At 56.3% G+C, this 17,294-nt stretch overlaps 7 protein-coding genes across 7 annotated transcripts; 3 read left to right on the top strand and 4 right to left on the bottom strand.

The window, feature by feature from the left end:
- Positions 1 to 655: 655 nt before the first annotated feature.
- BAUCODRAFT_414916 (uncharacterized protein) lies at positions 656 to 2,249 on the bottom strand. The gene is made up of 5 exons (XM_007676733.1): positions 2,004 to 2,249; positions 1,892 to 1,950; positions 1,204 to 1,838; positions 964 to 1,140; positions 656 to 890 (listed from the first exon to the last, which is right to left on the bottom strand). Exons 3-5 carry the CDS (start codon positions 1,801 to 1,803, stop codon positions 753 to 755), a joined length of 915 nt encoding a protein of 304 aa, XP_007674923.1. The 5' UTR covers positions 1,804 to 1,838; positions 1,892 to 1,950; positions 2,004 to 2,249; the 3' UTR covers positions 656 to 752.
- An 882-nt stretch (positions 2,250 to 3,131) lies between these two features.
- On the bottom strand, positions 3,132 to 5,057 carry BAUCODRAFT_137947 (uncharacterized protein; the record flags this gene model as incomplete). The annotated part of the gene is made up of 3 exons (XM_007676732.1): positions 3,132 to 4,025; positions 4,086 to 4,843; positions 4,943 to 5,057. The coding sequence occupies 3 exons, from the start codon at positions 5,055 to 5,057 to the stop codon at positions 3,576 to 3,578; spliced, it is 1,323 nt and encodes a 440-aa protein (XP_007674922.1). The 3' UTR covers positions 3,132 to 3,575.
- Positions 5,058 to 5,314: 257 nt separating this feature from the next.
- Positions 5,315 to 6,435, top strand: BAUCODRAFT_414628 (uncharacterized protein). The gene is made up of 2 exons (XM_007676731.1): positions 5,315 to 6,319; positions 6,379 to 6,435. Exon 1 carries the CDS (start codon positions 5,501 to 5,503, stop codon positions 6,221 to 6,223), a length of 723 nt encoding a protein of 240 aa, XP_007674921.1. The 5' UTR covers positions 5,315 to 5,500; the 3' UTR covers positions 6,224 to 6,319; positions 6,379 to 6,435.
- Positions 6,436 to 6,588: 153 nt separating this feature from the next.
- On the top strand, positions 6,589 to 7,635 carry BAUCODRAFT_121053 (uncharacterized protein; the record flags this gene model as incomplete). Its single annotated transcript, XM_007676730.1, has 1 exon — positions 6,589 to 7,635. The coding sequence occupies one exon, from the start codon at positions 6,589 to 6,591 to the stop codon at positions 7,633 to 7,635; it is 1,047 nt and encodes a 348-aa protein (XP_007674920.1).
- A 150-nt stretch (positions 7,636 to 7,785) lies between these two features.
- On the bottom strand, positions 7,786 to 9,653 carry BAUCODRAFT_67240 (uncharacterized protein; the record flags this gene model as incomplete). The annotated part of the gene is made up of 4 exons (XM_007676469.1): positions 7,786 to 7,919; positions 7,987 to 8,195; positions 8,267 to 9,014; positions 9,074 to 9,653. The coding sequence occupies 4 exons, from the start codon at positions 9,651 to 9,653 to the stop codon at positions 7,786 to 7,788; spliced, it is 1,671 nt and encodes a 556-aa protein (XP_007674659.1).
- A 766-nt stretch (positions 9,654 to 10,419) lies between these two features.
- Positions 10,420 to 11,463, bottom strand: BAUCODRAFT_121051 (uncharacterized protein; the record flags this gene model as incomplete). Its single annotated transcript, XM_007676729.1, has 1 exon — positions 10,420 to 11,463. The coding sequence occupies one exon, from the start codon at positions 11,461 to 11,463 to the stop codon at positions 10,420 to 10,422; it is 1,044 nt and encodes a 347-aa protein (XP_007674919.1).
- Positions 11,464 to 12,024: 561 nt separating this feature from the next.
- Positions 12,025 to 17,203, top strand: BAUCODRAFT_32156 (uncharacterized protein). Its single transcript, XM_007676224.1, has one exon. It carries the CDS (start codon positions 12,322 to 12,324, stop codon positions 17,014 to 17,016), a length of 4,695 nt encoding a protein of 1,564 aa, XP_007674414.1. The 5' UTR covers positions 12,025 to 12,321; the 3' UTR covers positions 17,017 to 17,203.
- The last annotated feature ends 91 nt before the right edge of the window (positions 17,204 to 17,294 follow it).

Raw genomic sequence — 17,294 nt, 5'->3', positions numbered from 1 at the left:
CAGAGGGATGCGCAATGCGGCGCGAAACGGTAGATGGCAGTGCTGCATGCAGTTTGGGCGCTAGCTGAAACGTGATTAGATGTCACCCGTCGCCTTCGCATGCTTGTTCTCAAAAGCAGAGTCTTCGCATCGGGTGGACAAGCGACCAAAGCGTTTTCGATTGCGCTGCGAGCAGCTTCAACTGCCAGCCGGCTGACGCTTGTCTCGACACTTCTGGAAGCTGTCAGCTCATTGGCACCCATCCTCAACGAGCTTGCAGCGTTTGACGCAACGAGACGCTTACTTGAGGCCGCTCTGCCCATGGTACCTCAAGCACCTGACTTCAGATGTGTACTTCACCCCAATACTGACATAATCCAGGTTCTAGAAGCTAAGCAGCCGGAGCTAGCAGCCACATCATTCGTCACCTTGGGTGAAGCTTATATAGGGCTTGCAGGCGATGCCCGCGAGGCTGGATCGTCTGAGCGGGTGCAGAAAATGAGAGCGGCTAGTACGCTTTTTGAAAGAGCCAGAGAACGTAAGGCTGCAGAACACCTTTTAATAACCGCAATGCGCTAATGGCGGTCAGTTTATGCAATTACGCAGAATACGAACGGAATGCTCGATTGCTTGTCAATGAAAGCACGAATTGCACGGTGGAACGGTGACGAAGCTTCGGCATCGCAGGCGGATGGGCTTTATATGCAAACATTGACGGCACTGGAGAGCACTTGAGATCGGAGGGCATACCCGTCTGCGTCAACAGCAGCAGACTACCTCCATGTCGTGCCAGTCAGCCTTTCGTATGCCTCTCGGTATTTCGCGGTGGTCGCCTTCACCACGTCTTCTGGCATTGTTACGCCGTCTCTGCCCTTGTTGCCGGAGTTGGTGAGCCAGTCGCGCAAATATTGCTATGGAACATAGTCAGCGACCACACCACGCGGAAGGGTTCGGAGATTGATGAAAGCCATCGCTCATACTTGCCTTGTCATAGCTTGCCTGACTCCTTCCAACCTCGTAGCCATCCGCAGGCCAGAAGCGTGAGCTGTCTGGCGTCAGTACCTCATCGACGAGCACCACTTCCTTCGTCGCAGGATCCAGCCCGAACTCGAACTTGGTGTCTGCGATTAATATACCACGAGCGGCAGCATAGTCCCTGGCCTTCATTGACGGATCACATGGTCAGCATGCTGATCGGACGCCGAGTATACAGGAGCAGTTTACCATCTCGTAAAGCTTCAGTGATGCTGCTTCCACCATTTTTGCGACATCATCTCCAATTATCTCGGCAGCACGAGCCTCGGAAATGTTCTCGTCGTGCATTCCAGCCTCAGCCTTGGTGCTCGGCGTCCAGATCGGCTTTTCTAACCGCTGGCTCTCCTGGAGACCTTCTGGCATCGACATGCCGTTGACGGTGCCAGCGCGCTTGTACTCTGCCCACGCTGAGCCGGTGATATAGCCCCGGACAATGGACTCGATTGGTAGGATGGGGTATCGGCGGACCTGCATCGTGCGGTTTTCTAGCACCAAACGTAACTGACTCGGGACGCTCGATGGTAGTGCCGTGGTGAGCATATGAGTCTTCAATTCCGGCATCTCGGACTTGATTAAATCGAACCAGTGCGCAGAGAGCTGGGTGAGCAGGGAACCTTTGCCGGGGATGCCATTTGCAAGTATGACATCGTAAGCTGAGATACGGTCGGTGGCGATGAATAGTAGAGTGTGCTCGTCTAGCTTATATATCTCACGCACTTTGCCGCTGGCGACCTTGCTGAAGCCTTGACGCTCCAAGTTGACGTGTGTGAGCACTTGATTGTCCGCCATTGTGGGTCGCTTTGCCGGCCCTTTATAGTGTTTTTCTTGAGGATGGTTATGGAGAGACTTGTTACTGACTGTCTTGGCCTACGCTTACTCAAGATGGGAAGCAAAATCTTTTATGTGCGCTGCTGCAGCCTAGAATACAATATTCACCTTGCTCGCTAGATCAGATGTGGCTGTGCAGAGATTTTAAAAATGCTTCACACCTATATCACGGCTTCATACTTTGTGCCGCGAAGTGCGTGCCGCAACATACCAGTTTTGGGGGTTTTAAGTATCACCATTGATAGCATTTCGTCCAACCACATGGATATATTGTCGCCATGAGTCTACATACAATCATCTTCTGCGGAGATGGGAGTGGGAGACCCTGAAAACTTCAATCAGCATTACAACCGACTGTAAGCTGCAATGCACCATTGTTGCTTGTCACAATGGCATCGCTAATATGTTCGTGGCATCTGCTCAAGGAGGCAGGGTCGTGCGACGCTAAATGAAAGTCGAACGCTCGTTTGAAACTGCGACGAGACTGACAGTGAGAGCCAGTAGTTGTTGAGGGTGTCTCCGTCAATTGAGTTGAAGATGACGGGGATGGCTGCCGACGCGGTTTGCCAGGTTGTCATTCCATGTTTACAGTAGCAGCTCCTTCAATAGGCTTTCCACCAGTATGTATGAAATTGTGTAACGAGTTGCACCGTAGAACGCTTCCAGCTTCATATTTCCAACCAACATCGCACCTATGGGAGGTCTATCGGTCTACTAAGCCTACCCTTTGTTTTCGCCTAGCGTACCATGCACTTCTCGCGCAATCCAAGATACTATGATTGTCCCGTTCCCTGGCAGAGCAGCAGCCAATGCTTGGCCGATCGATCCGGATGTTCAGGTCATCCAGCTTGCAACAAATGTCAGTCCACCGAGCAGCATCGACTCAAGGACCGGCGGAACCACATAAGAAGTGAAATGAGAAGGCCAGGGTCTTGGCCTCTTAACAGGTAACACGTCGTGACAGCCACCGTCCAGTCCCGGGAGTTTCTGTTGAGGGCGTAAGAGTTCGGATAGTGCTGACCCAGTCGCAGGGATGTGGATGCTCAGCAGTCCACTGGGGGCGTTCATTGTCGTCGCAGAGCTTCGATGGTAAAGACGACCCTATCAGCACAGTACGTCGTCACAATCTGTTGAAACGTTAGCGACGGCCGGGAAGGATGGGTATCGACGGGGCGTACGCACGAGCCCATCGCGCTGACAACGTGACTCAGCAATCATGCCATGACGTTCTGTCTTCCACATCAACCGGCTTCTGCTGGGTCGCATGCGTTTACAGCATGTTGTACGGACGGTTCTCACGTTTTTCGCAAGCCAGGAGCATTGTTGGCAAGTGCACTGGAGCACAAGCGTTGTGGTAGTGCCAGAGCTCAGCTGTTAATGGTAGGTTGACACTCGGGCCGGTTTGGCGTGGTTATGGAGTTGCGCCCTTTCGTGTGCGAAGATACCACGGTGACCCAATTAGCACGTTTTTCTGTTTAAGCCGTATAAGGACTCCCACCGCTGCGCATCCATGGCAGTGATGTGGCCGCTGCTGAACCGTAAAGCTTTGAATGCTCGCCAACAGAGATGCAATGTCCGAACCAGCTGACAAAATATCGAGTGCTGATTGAATGCGATGTGGTGTTTCAAGCCAGGTCGTTCGATAGAGACGCAGCAAGACTGAAGTACCCTAAATTGAACCTCATGGTGTTCTGTATCCTTGCCTTGGTGGGGAAGGCCAAAGCCGCCTGTCCTTACGCTTTCTGGCTCAGGCTCCAACCCACTCTTGACCATCTTGTCAAGCCCACCAGTACGGCACCGGCGAGCAAGGTGCCTCCGCAAAAGCTCTGCAACCCAATCCAGCCTTGTGCGACTATGACACCCGCAACCGGATTGCCAATCAGTATGCCCAATGCCGCGCAAAATGTATTCATGCCCAGTCTTCCTCCAACAACGCTCATATCATCAGTGATGCTGACGACCGTGCTAGGCTGTAAGCTTACAAAAGCGCCGCTGAAGGCTCCGTATAGCAGCGCCCAGATTACAAGTCCACCGAGGCTATTGTGAACTGCGATCCAGATGAATCCAAGTATACCAGCGATGATGTTGCAGATTGTGAGAACGTTGAGCGGGCCGAGGTGGTCTGCGATGTAGGACGGGAGTATGCGACCCACGATGGAGCCAGACGAGAGAATGGGAAGCATCTGTAACCGTTAGCCGTCCGCTCAAGTACAGCCGTGCTCAGGCACAGGGGATAGTCTTACATAGAATGCTAAATTCTCATTTAATCCGCCTTGAGTCGCGCCAAATTCGCTGATGTAGAAGAATGGAACGTACAGGCCTATGAAGCCGACAAAAGCTGCCAAGCAGAAAAGGCAGAATGGCAATTCGCGGAAGCCGGAAAAGTCAACGAGCTGCTTGCGCGGTGTTGCCGGCAATGATCGCACGCGGATGCAGATGCAGGGAAGTAAGAGCGTGCCGAGAGCCATGAAGCCTACCACTCGCGTCGCCCATCCGAACCCAAGCTGAGGCTGCAAGCGGTAGAAGACGATGGGATAGATCACGCCTCCGAGACTGCTTCCGGACGCTGCGATGCCAATGGCGAAAGCGCGCTTGGTCGTGAAGTATTGCGGGATGATGGCGACACTGGTGATGAAGAGCCCACCGGCACCTATACCCATGCACAAGCCTTGCGCAAGCATGATCTGCCAGTATTGGTTGCAGAGACTCGTCATCATGAGACCGAAGACGACGAGAAACGAGCCTGTCCAGACCAGGAGGCGCACATAGCCGCGGTCGAACAGTGGCCCTGCGAAGATAGTGCAGCAGCAGAGCAGGAAAGCTTCGATGCTCCCAATCCATGAGACCGCGCTATTGCTACTACTGGGCAGAAGAGTGGTGGTATAGTAACTCTGCCAGACCCCGAAGGCATTGATAAGACCCCAGGAGTTGAAGAAGAGGAAGAAGCCGCAAGCCACTTGGAGCCAAGCTGCGAAACCGCCATCCGGTATACCGGGTTGTGCTGGGACGGACAGGTGCGAGGGTGAGATCTCTAGAGGCGCGCCTTCCTTGTCATGAGGCGTATGAGTCGGGATCCTGTATGGTATATTGTCTTCCGGACCGGCTTCAATATCAGCAGGATTGTAAAGTGAGGGGGCTGTAGAGGTGAACGGAGTGTCCTGCAATTTCTCTCTGCTCTCGAATGACGTGCGCGCGCTTTGTGCTGAGTGCGCCATCTGCGCTCAGTGTACGCGAGAAAAGGGTGCTGTGAGAGACGAGAAGAGGACGACGACGAGATAGGAAGAGAGATTCTACTTGCCTAGTACAGAGCGGATGATAAGCGGGTCGTACGCGCCAGTCGCGGACGTTTCATTATCAGTGTATCACAAGGAGAACCGACTGAACGTACCGATCTGCGCAATGTAAGCACGTTCAAGTGGATAGGAGGTCGTGACGAGGCTGACGGCAGGCCCATAAAAGCCGACCCTTCTGCGTCGGTCCGGGGCCGCCAGCGACACCACCCGGCATCTGCTTCGGCTCCTGCATGAAGTCAAATTATCGAAATGTGGCGACGTTTTCCAGACTTCGGGTCGTTGGCACAGCCACAACATCCTGCTTGAGGACTCTCGTGCTGTCTTCACTACCTTTGCCGACGCACTGTAGACATGGCTGACAGACGATGCTTCGCGATTTGCTTCTCTCCTGTGGGCACGCAGAGGATGAGACGTTCATGACAGTCGTTGTAGCTGAAGAAACCGAGCCTGAGCCGATATATCAGGATCCTTTCGATGATGTCTTCGGATCAGCGCCCACCTCGCCAAGTAGGGAGCATGGAGACGCACAAGTGGATGTTGCAGCAGTAAACAGCGAGGGTAGTCTGGGACACCTGCTTTTGCATCCCTCCGATATACCGCGCTTGCGAAGCATCCATGTCACGAGCGGTTACCGCGAGGGCATTGCTGCAAGCAAGGAGCAGCATATGCAAGAAGGCTTCGATGAAGGCTACAGCCTTGGTGCAGAGCTTGGCCTCAAGGCAGGCGGGTGTTTAGGAGCGCTTGATGGATTGTGCCGAGCTTTCCCAGCACATTCGACGCCTTCTACGCAGGGTGTCATCAACGGCGCAAATGATCGTGACCACCTTTGCAAGGTGCGTGAAGAGGTGCATCAACTTCGACAGCAAGCAGAAGCGGATCTGACGCTCGCCTCACTCTGCGGATCAACGTACTTTGGAGAGGATGGCATCTGGTTGTACGAGGTTATAGAGCTCCACCATGAGCCAACATTCGAACAGATTGCGGCTGCTCATCCGCTCCTATTGCGGTGGAACCATGAGACCGCAAGACTCAGTCAACAGCTCGGTCTCGCGCTTGATGATGTGGTGGAAGGGAATGGAACAATCTGAATGATGTTGCAAGCGGAAGTTCAGAACGCGATTCCATGGCGTGCCTTTCTGAACGGTGCTAACACCGGGCAAAGACACATCACATTCACGAGCCTAGTGAGTCATGCAGTCAAGTATTCTTGAAGGTGTTACGAAGCTAAGCTTCGTGTGTTCAGAGAAACACTATGTGGCAGGCACGTTGATGCCTACTTCTCTCCTGTTTGCACGACACCACTCGCCGTCACTGCATCACTCATTGTTATCTCACACTGTTCCGATTTTCCATCGGCAAAGCCTGTAGCCAGCTATCAGCATTATTCATACTCTGCAGCACGCTCTTTCGCATCTCATATCCAACGAGCGTAGCTTCCGACCCCCACTTTCCAATGGATGGCTCAACCCACCCCGACTTGTCTGCACTTGCGTTGCCACGCAGCGACTCCTCCACCCTTTCCGATGTTCCGATGACACCGCTCAACCCTTCGCCAGAGATCGAGCGCCCCGATAGCGTAGGGTCTAACATTTTCGTCGCACCACGGCGTCACGCAAGATCTGAGAGCAGCCTTAGCGATCCAGTAGAATCGGCACTCAGCGATTGCAGCTCAGACAAGCGGGAAGATCCCTCGTCGGCTGTAGGTTACCGCGTGGACGATGAGCGCTCCTCCCTCACGCCTGCACCTGCCGTGACTGCTGTTCAACGCACCCGAACAAGCGTAGCAGCCTCCAGCTCCGTTCTTTCCTCGCTTGACTCTACGCCGGAGCCACCATCACCTCTTCGCGTCGCCTTCGCACATCTGGAGCGGGCGGTCGAGTGTACATGCGAAGGCTGGTGTACGTGTCCGAAGCACGCCGCGTGGCCACTTCAGTCACCGAAGCATCTACCCGAATCGGCGCTGATGAGCGCGAGCGACGATGCCCCCGTGAGCGCGGTGAGGGAGACGCTCATACGGGAATGGCGTCGTCGCAAGGTGCTCGAAGCCGGTGGAGGGAGCCTGGCAGAGTCTGCGAAGAAGGTCCATGAGACTCTGGTGGAGCTTGCAGTTGCGACGGGAAAGGGAGAGAATGCAAGCCCGAACGCACCGTCACCTGCTCAGGCGGCGAGCATGCTGACCGATCACATCCACGCCGTTTTCCCAGTGCACTTCCGGCGAAAACCGGTGCTTGACCGCGTTCACGATGCTCTGTGTCATTGGCGGAGCACACGCGAAGCTGACGGTGCAACAAAGCAGCTTTGGCACAGCTTCGGCGACGCGGTGGAAGGGCACCCAGATTTGCTACTGGTTTTTGCCGAGTACTTCATGTCGGAGGCCAGGCCAGAGGAGCTGCACCGTAAGCGCGAGCGGTGGTTGCAGCCGTTTGATCAAGCTCACGATGTGAAGGCCGAAGTAGGGATCACGGTTAAACAGGAAGGCATGAACATGGAGTACCTGTGAGTTGATGTAGCGCAAGGGTATATTGGAAAGAAGCTTGATGTTGGCAGACGCGCAAGAAATCTGGAGGGACGTATTGTTGTGCCATGCCAATTGTGCATTGCAAGGACAGTCCGCGGTCTATTCATCGCGTCGCAGGTGTAGGTACGTGTCTCAACTCCCAGCGCCTTCGCTCCGCCGCCAGGCCCGCATAGGCAGACTCTGCAGATGCAGCGCTTTAGGCTTGATGAAGCCCCAAAATGTCACTACGCCGAAGAGAACGCAGAGGATGTTCACAATATAGTAGCCTATAGCGTACGCACATCAGTATGTCTGTTTCCATCCGTCAACGTTAGCAAGTAGGGGTCAACGTACCATCCATCTGCACCTTACAAATCCCGCCTCCATCGAGACAGCGGTGCTTGTCCGCCTCCAGCACGCAGCTGAAGGGCTGCGTTATGAGTTCGCCCTTCAGATCCGCAGACGGTATTGACTGCGAAGGCGGTATACACGTGGCTCGCGTGAACGCATCCACGAACTTCAGGATGAAGAAGCGGGGGAATGTGCCGCCTAGGTTGCTCACACTGGATGCACCGTACCGTTAGCAAATCCATCTTTCTTCTCATCGACGCTGTGCCATGCCGGGTCAACTTACGTAGCGAGCAACGTCATATACGTCCCTCCAATCGCCGGATCGGCAATCTTAGCATGGAACGCACTAATCGCCACAAACATGACCGTGCTCATGAAGGTGCTGAAGACGTGCTCCACGATCACGACCAACAGGTACCAGTTGTTCGTTCCGCCAGCCGGAAACATCATGACGACCACCTGCGCGAAAACGGCGGCGATGAGCCGGCCCACAAAAGCCCAGGTCCAGACGGTCATGGGTTGGTATTGCTCGGACCATTTGCCGGCGTAGTAGCCTAGGCTGATCTCGAAGGGGAAGTCGATGAGTACTGTCAGCGCGAGGTCTTCTTGACTGAATCCCTTGTCGAGGAGTTTGAGGTTCGTGACGGCGTCGTTGGCTTGGAAGCCGATCTTCGCAATCAGGTGGATGACGATGAAGATCTGGATATTCCGAAGCTTGAGAATACCGCCCATGATTTTGTAGACGTCCCAGATACCTTCTTTCTCCCGCGTGCGGTCCTCCTTTTTGAGAAGGGCAAGACCGAGGGTGACGACTAGGTAGGCCCAGCCCCAGAACTGGAGGTAGGAGTTTAGTGTCATGAGGCCGGTTGGTAAGGGTGCTGTGGCCGGGCGGAAGTACTTGTTAGTGAAATCCGGGCTGGACAGGGCGAGAAAGACGGTGTAGGAGAGGAAGTGGCCAGCGGTCAGGCCGACGGTTTGGGCGGTGCTGGCGTAGGAGAGGTTTTGCGGTGAGAGTAGGGTTAGAGCCCAGCCTGAGAATCTTGTCAGCATTCCATCTTGCTCTCCAATTTGGCAGTGAGGAGGAACGCACCGTCAACCGCAATATCCTGCGTCGCACACATAAACACCAAACCAAACCACCACCCCGTGAAGCCCCAAACACCCGCGCCATCGTTCTCCCCCGCCTTCACCATCATCTCCTGCACGTGCGAACCCAGCCATATCATGGCCATCCCACTCAACGCCTGTATCGGCAGAATCCAACTCTTCCGCCTGCCCACCTTCGCACTCCACACCGCATCCACAATCGGACTCCACAGCAACTTCAAGCTATACGGGTAACTCGCCAGGCTGTACACCCCAATCTGCCCATAACTCAGATGACTCTTCAGCAAGAACGGCACACTGCCTCCCGCCAACCCCATGGGTATCCCTTGCAAGAAATACAGCAACACCAGCAACAAGAAATTCCGTCGATCTTGCTCGGGAAGCTCAAAGAACCCCTTACTCCCATCCCCACCTTCACCTCCCCCTTTCCTCGGCGTCTCCGGCACCGCCTCATCAAGCGTGAACGAACTCCGCCCCATCAACCGCGCATGCTGGCTCGCTATGTCATCCGGCGCATCGAGGGGAGAACCGGGTTTATGTCGTTCGCGAAAGGAGCCGTTCATGTCGGTGGGGGAGAAGGAGGAAGCGGCTGAAACGTTGCCGTTGGAGTGGAGGGTCTTGCGAAGGTTAGAGCGCGAGCGCGACTTCTTCGAGGGCATCTGCTCTCCCACCTCGTCGTTGTCGTCGTCGTCGCCGTCTTCTCCCCCGTTCGCGAGTCCAGTGTCGATTCGTAAATCTCGTCTGTCGTTTAGATCGCCCAGTTCGTGGTCGTAGCCACTGCCGCCCGCACTGCTGCTGTTGCCGCGTTGATGACCATATACGGGTAGGACGAGTGAGGATTGACGGCTGTGGCTGAAGGCGGAACTGGTGCTCACACTTAGACGTCGCGGATGATGGTCACCCATGCATTCAAGTCGGGTGCGGGAATGTATCGGTTACGTGGTGTCTTGCTGGCGGATTGTGAATGTGATGGTAATGTGGCCTTTTCGAGGATGCGGGATGATGGATGCTTCGCGCTTTCGCTGCAGGTACCCGCTGCGGCAGACGAGGCTATTTCTGGATGTCACTTATCGCGTTTTACTTTGGCTTTAGGTAGCTATATCGGATTGTGTTTGGACGCAGATGCAAATGGAGTTCGGATCGTCACTGAGGGGTTCGAGACGATGCCTCACGTGCCGTCAACCTCCTGAAGCTTGGCGGACAGAGTCGTTCATGCTACCCACCTAGTGCGATAAAGACCCTGCCAGATGCAGGAGCAAGACCAAAAATGCGAGTATCATATTTATGCTATAGCTGTACAATGGACCTCGCGCGCTATGCTTTCTCCCTTCATCCCGCAATCAGCACCCAAAGCAAGAAGAAAATCATCAACACCCCAAACATCTTCGCCACCAACCACCGGTTCCCCTGCACCCGACTCCAATACTTCATCAGCTCCCTCTGCGCCCCCTCCACATTGTCCACCACATCGTCGGTATTCGCGTCGATGCGTTGGATCTGCTCCGCCTGCTCCGACACCATCTGCGCGAGTTGGCCGAAGATGCCGCCGAGTTCGGAGATGGTGCGTTCGATGGCTTCGATCGCTTCGCCGCGTTGTTGGATGTAGGTGTTTGTGGAGCTGCCTTCTTCGAGGAGTTGCAGTTGTTGTTGCGATTGGGGAGTGTTTTGCCCGGCGTAGAGAGGGTTGCCGGAGGGGTTGTCCAATGATAGCACGTCCTGCTGGCCTTGACCGGTCCCGGGTGGCTTAGGACTTCGTGCGCGTGCTGACGAGGGTGTGCTGTAGAGTGGACTATCCGTGCGGCTTTGTTGCTGTGGTTGCTGGTGCGCGCCTACCGCCGAGACGAAGTTGTCTTGTCGTGAGCGGCTGGCTTGGATGTTGCGGGTTCGCACTTCGAGGACTTCCTTGAAGTTGACGCTCACATCTGCTAGTTTGCCTTGCAGTAATACAACGACGTTCTTGTTGTGCTCGCCTTCCTCCTTCGCTGTGGCCGTGCCTGAGGCGCGCTGTAGTTGCTGTAGTTGTCCGATCTGTTGGTTCAAGCCGGCAAGGTCTTGCTTGATGACATAGGTAAGCTCCGCGATCTCCACAGGCCGGTCGTCGAAGAGCGTCTTCCGCTTCGCCAGTTCGCCGAGCCGCTGCAACTTGCCCATGGTAGCGCTGATCCCTCGCCCAATGGCCGCGGCGTTGCGCGCGAACTCGCTGCGCTGTTTGCGCGTAGGCGGTGTCGCGGTGCCATTCTGCGATGCGGACGGTAGTAAAGGTTGCGATGCTGGCGCGCCGGGTCTTCGTTGCCGCGCGAGTGTCTTCTGGGCTTGGAGGAGGATGGAGCGGAACTCGGCCGTTCGGTCCTGTATGGTATGTGTGGTGGCCATGGGAAGCGTTGCGGGTGTGGCGGAGAGAGTCGTCAGAGTAGTTGTTGCCATGCGCGGCGTGCTGCTGGCGGATGGTCTACGTTGCGTCGACGCCTCGAAGGTTGCTAGGGGTGGCTATGCACGCAGACGCGAGTACGATCCTTTTTGCCGTGAGGTGGTTCTCAGGTTTGAACTCGTAGTTGTAGAGTATGTGCGGATGGATACATGTATAGAAGGGGAATTGCGATTGGCCGTAAGTGTCACGATGCGAACGTTGGCCAATCTCAACTCTTCAGCCCTGTTCGCCGCACGTGCAACGCTGTGGCGGAGAGTCTAAGCGAACAATTACAGTGCCGCTTTCGTACAAAAGAAGCACGTGATGTGTGGCAGTCTCAAGGATCAAGAACACACTTGTTATGATGGAGAGGTAGTGGGAATCAGGCCGAGTGTCCAAGTCAATGCCTTGGTTGATGGGGTGCATAAAGTGGTTGAAACAATCTAGCGAAGACGTAGGTTTGCGTACCGTAGATGAAACCTGGACAGGGTCCGAGACTCGCGTTGGAGCTCCCATGCACTGAGCACCACCACTACCGCGCCCATCGTAACTTGATAGCCTTCACTACTTCACTACCTCCACCCGACTCCTGTGTCATCGTGCAAGTCACTGCCTCTATCTCGCCCCGTATACCATCAAACTAATACCTCCGTTTGTGTCGCAATACTTCTTCCAGTAATAGCTTAAAGCAGCCTGGCCACGCATTGAGGCTGAGCTTCCGCCGTCACGCATCAGGCCACACATGCGCACACCCCACCACATCATGAACTTCGACCCATGGTAGATCCTCCAGGCGCGCACCTTGCACTACACCATCCCCGAACATGGCTCGGCCCAACCCTCCACCAGGCCAACAGCAGCAACAGCCCGTCTCCTTCAAGACTATCCCGGGCCGCCATCGCACCCAGAAATGGCAGCAAGCCAAGACATATAACTACGATGGCGATGACTGGGGCGGCTTTGATCCGTACGACGAGTATGCTGGGTACGAAGACGAACAGCCAGCACCCCCAATGCCTTCACATGTGCACCGGCAGAACAGCTTCGATACGGGCGATGAGAAGAGGCAGTTTAGCGGTGCATCCACGTTGCCGCCGGTTGTGGAGCAGGAAGACCAAAGGCAGAGGGGAAGGAACTTTACCAACCCGGACTTCGCGCCTCCGCCTCTGAACACACGCGCCAGTCCTGCGCCGCCAGTACACAGAGAGGTCCAGACGGCTGGAACTGCGAATTCGCCGAGGGCGCCTGCGCATAATACTGTAATTGCGCCGCCCGTCGCGAGTGGATCACGCAACATGGATAAGCCGCTGCCATTCATCCGGCCTAGTGAAATATACAAGCGCATGGCGGAGGAGAAGGAGAGGGAGCGGCAGAGTATGGACTCTAGTCGACCCAGCATGGATTCGATACAAAGAGACGCTCTTGCTCCTGGCTCCACGTCACCGCCAGTTGGTGGTGGATTGGGTGTGCCCAGAAACACAGACACTCCGGCGTCATCTATAGATCGACGACCGAGTCTAGGGCCCGTCATGGAGCACGCAGAGACTTACGAGGAGGACACACAACACGAGCAATCACCGCTTGGCCTGGCACAGCCACAGCGTCCGGGAGCGGCGAGGACGGAGAGTGTGCCGCAGGATCTCGGACACGAGCCTGAGTATCAGCCACTCTCGACGCTGCCGGTAACGAATAGCTTCGGTGAGCCAACGGAGAAGCAAACGAGTCCTGTGCTACCGCCTGTAAGCCGCGTCTCAGGTTTCGGTAGCGATTTCCTGCACGGCGTAACTTCGAAGCTAGCAGAGAGCGATGAGCCGGAACGCGAGCCGCAAGCCACACCTGTTTCGCCACAACAAAGTCGCTTTCAGAGCACCATTGAACGCGTTATGAACGCGCCAGTGCTCAATACCGGTGCTACACCTCACCCTCCTGCGCTGAATACTGGCTCATCATCCACAACTGCTCGGTCGCCGGCCTCCAACTTGCAGCATACACCCAGCACCGGCTTCCGCTCGGTGGTAAACACAGCGTTCGACTTCGATACCAAGATGTCTCAAGACACCCCGCCTTCTCGGGATAACTCAGAATCCGACGACCATGGAGCCAGCGGCACAATTAGCCGCAGCGATACCACGGCCACTGATACCACGGCCGGTATAAGTCCAATCATGAGCCGTGTTCCTTTCGCCGCCGCGGAAGAGGCATCGCCTTTGACGCAGATGACGGCGCCGAGGCCGAGACCGCTCTCCGGCTTTGAACAGCCATCACCGTCACCGGGACTTAGCACGCCACATCGTATTCCGCGCAAGCCATCACCTAGCCACAGTCGCAACGTCAGCGTCGAAACTGCGCACGCCTCACCTTCAGTCGTCCAGCCGGGTTACAGGAGGAGTCTAGACCCACCTTCCCATGATAACTCGCCCGCGCGGACTCCGGGGTTGGAGGACAGCTCGAGTAGAAGGGTAAGTCAAGCAATGGCTGCCGAGGTCGAAACCCCGATGGTGGAGGATGGCGCCCGCACGGCGGAAGCTCCTGACGTCGCAGACCAAGCTGCTGAGGTACCCATGCCGCACCTCGAGCCTGTCAATGATGAGCCAGCTGCCCCCGCACCGCACCACGCGTCAGGGAAAGCTTTCCCACACATCGATCTGCCAACAACCGGCCGCGCACGTAGCGGCACAGACTATAGCGTGCGCGAAGCCGACCTCGCACACAGCGTCAATGCTTCTCCGGACAAAGCTTCCTTCTCCCCTCCCGTCGCCGAAGCATCTGCTGCAACCCAACAACTCTTCTTACAAACCCACTCTTCCGCCGCCTCCCCCGTGACGCCCCGCCCAGTCTCACCCGGCATAGCGCGTGTCGGCACCGACGGCAGCCAACGGCCCGAAAGCCCTGGTAAAGTCGGCCGTGTGCGGGAGATCGCGGAGAATTATAACAACCTCGACGACGCCTCCAGACGCAACTCGGTCGTTAGTAGTAAGTCCAGCTGGAGCCAGTTCCGGGCAAACGGGAGTGAGGAAAATCTGGCGCTGAAGAAACGAGGGACGGGTGGGAGTGGCAGTTTGCTCGCTGCCGAGCCTGAGCCTGAGCGTGAGCTGGAGCGAGAGCGGCGAGAGGAAGGCGCGGATGAGGATCTGTTCCCGCAGTACGAGCAGAGTCGCGAACGAAGTCTGTCTGTGTCGAGGCCTGCGCCGCTGGAGAGTCAGCCTAGTTTTCGACCGCACTTGCCGGGTGAGTGGGTCAGTTATGCGCCCACACCGGCGGGTGAGCAGCCGCCCGCTATGGCAGATGAGGGTGAAGTAGGAGGCGATGTTGGAGAGAAGCGTGAGGGCTCTGCCCTGCTTACGCCGCGTGGCGAACAACCTCCTGCCGCGCCCGCGCCCGCAACTGCACAAGAGGAAGAACCCGTTGACTTCACACCCACGCGTCGTCCGACCCAGCATCGTCAATTCGATAGCCCGAGTCAGCAGCATGCTGCTCACCCTGACCCAGCAGCGACTGCGGATGAAGAAGAAGAGCCCATCGACTTCACACCCACATCCCGCACAATTCAACACCGGTCAACCGACTCGTCAAGCGAAGAACAACAACAACATCCCGCCGTCTCCGCCCTGAATCAAGTCAAAGACGCGGGCGCCGCGCTCGGCGCCAGCCTCACCGCCATGACCGGCCTCAACTCACACGCACGTGACTTTGGCTCCTCCGGGCCGGATTCGGAAGTCAAGCAGCCCGAGTTGGCCACTGCTGCTAAGGCGGCTTACGGTGCTGTAGAGAGGTTTCTGAAGCCCGAGAGGCCCGAATTGAGGAGGGATGAGAGTGCGGCTACGGATGTGAGTGTCGTTAGTGTGGAGTCTGCGCCACCGACACCGCCGGCTAAGGATGCCCCGTTGTTTGGGCCTGAGGCGCCGCTTTATGGGCCTCAGCCGCCGCCGCCGGGAGTGGATGGGAACGCGAATCAAAGTCGGCCTGTAAGCAACTATTTTGGAGGGGAGAGGGGTAGTACGGATGTGAATGGAAGTCGACCCGCAAGCAACTATTTCGGTGCTACGGTCTCGCCCTTAAAGACCAACAAGGTGGCGGAGAGGGATTATGCTATGCCTGCGGAGGAGGAGACTCAATCACGACCTGCCTTTCTGCCACATCTCAGCACCGATACAGGCGCCGGTGACACCGAGAGCGACCGCTTGAGGAAGGAGATCGTCCGGAGTCTGGACTCGGAGAAGCGGGCCGATATCAAGCGGCAGAGCATTCTCGAGGATGCGGAGAGGACGCAAGATGCGCTTGACGCGCCTGATAATGAGAGGAAGGTTGCGGCTGGACTGCGGCCGGAGCCCGCTGCTGAAGTCAAGGATGCGGAGAAGAGCAAGTCGCTGCCTATGATGCTTGATCAGCGCTTTAGCTTTGAGAAGAGAGGGCAGGGACAGCATGTGCTTTCGCCGGGGTTAGGTGGGCCGCCGCCTGTTATTGCGGAACCGGAAACGGAGCCGCAGAGCCCGGAGGTCAAGCCGGAGGCGCCGTATGAGCGGCCGAAGAGCAAGCAGTTGCATGTTATGAATGCGGACGAGGAGGATGACGAGGAACAGGATGATGAAGAGGAGGTTGTAGCGACGCACAGACGGCAACAATCGCAGCGGAGTCTTGTGAGCCCTATCTCGGCAATATCCAGGGACGATGAGGATTTGTCGCAGTTGAGTGAGACATGGGGGGAGCATGGATTTCAGCATCGGGCTCCTTCACCCATGGTCGACGAGTACGATCGTGATGCGGAAAGGGCGAGGCAGGCTTCGGTTGATACGGAGTCCACGCGTCTACCCTCTTACTACCAATCCGACACCGCTGCTGGTATCCATGTTCCATCCGTTGATGCGCCACCACCGCAGATACCCGAGAAAGACAACACAATAGTATCTTCTTCGCCTCTGACCCCTTCCGGTTCGACCGCTGCTGCCAAACGCAGCTCTGCTCCCGGACAGCGCGTGCCCCCTTTCCGCGAGATCCTTGCCATCAAGGCCACGTCCGAGCGGATACAGGCGTATAACGAAACGCGGCAGACGTTTGCGGAGATGGACACGGGACTGAATGACTGGTTGAAGGGGATGATGGAGCGGCATCCGGAGCTCGCCAACAGTTCCCTCACGCCGGTCAAGAGCAACGCTCTGACTACCTCTGGCACTTTCCGTCATCGACATAGTCCCAGTCTCTTGAAGTTTGGGAAGCAGTTCGGCAGCGTCAGCGGACCCTCGTCGTCTCCCGCACTCGGTGATCCTGCGGACGGGGAGCGGAAGGGTAGCTTAGACGACGTCACGGCTTTACCTATGACCCCGAGCCGAGACGCTTCGGGCGGACCGAAGATGGTGGATCGGGAGAAGATGCAGCAGAAGGGGAAGGAGTTTATAAAGAGTGCGGGAATGTTCGGTGGGAAGGCGCAGGCGGGAGCCAAAGGGTTCTTTCAGCGAGGGAAGACCCGGTTTGGGGGTCGGAGGGAGAGCGGAGGTGGTGCTGGTGGCGATGCGAAGGTATGATGACTTCTTTCTCCTGTTTCCTGACATGACATCTTGGAGGACGGAGGTCGGAGTTGGGAATGGCCAGATCGTCTGCTGAATGTGCTTTGCGTTTTCGGCAGGCATGACCACACCCAACACCTTTCCGTAACGGGATGCTTCTTAGCCGCCGTTCGTGGCGAGTACCCCTAGCGAGGCGCAAAAGCGGCGTTTCATTACCTGTTGTATACTACTGTCTCCGAAAAGGACTCATTATCTGCCTCACTCTTCACTTGGTCTTGGCGAAGCTGAATATCATG

The sequence above is a fragment of the Baudoinia panamericana genome, assembly GCF_000338955.1.
Source record: "Baudoinia panamericana UAMH 10762 unplaced genomic scaffold BAUCOscaffold_4, whole genome shotgun sequence".
Classification (NCBI taxonomy): Eukaryota; Fungi; Ascomycota; class Dothideomycetes; order Mycosphaerellales; family Teratosphaeriaceae; genus Baudoinia; species Baudoinia panamericana.
This window is presented reverse-complemented; position numbering and strand designations above follow the sequence as displayed.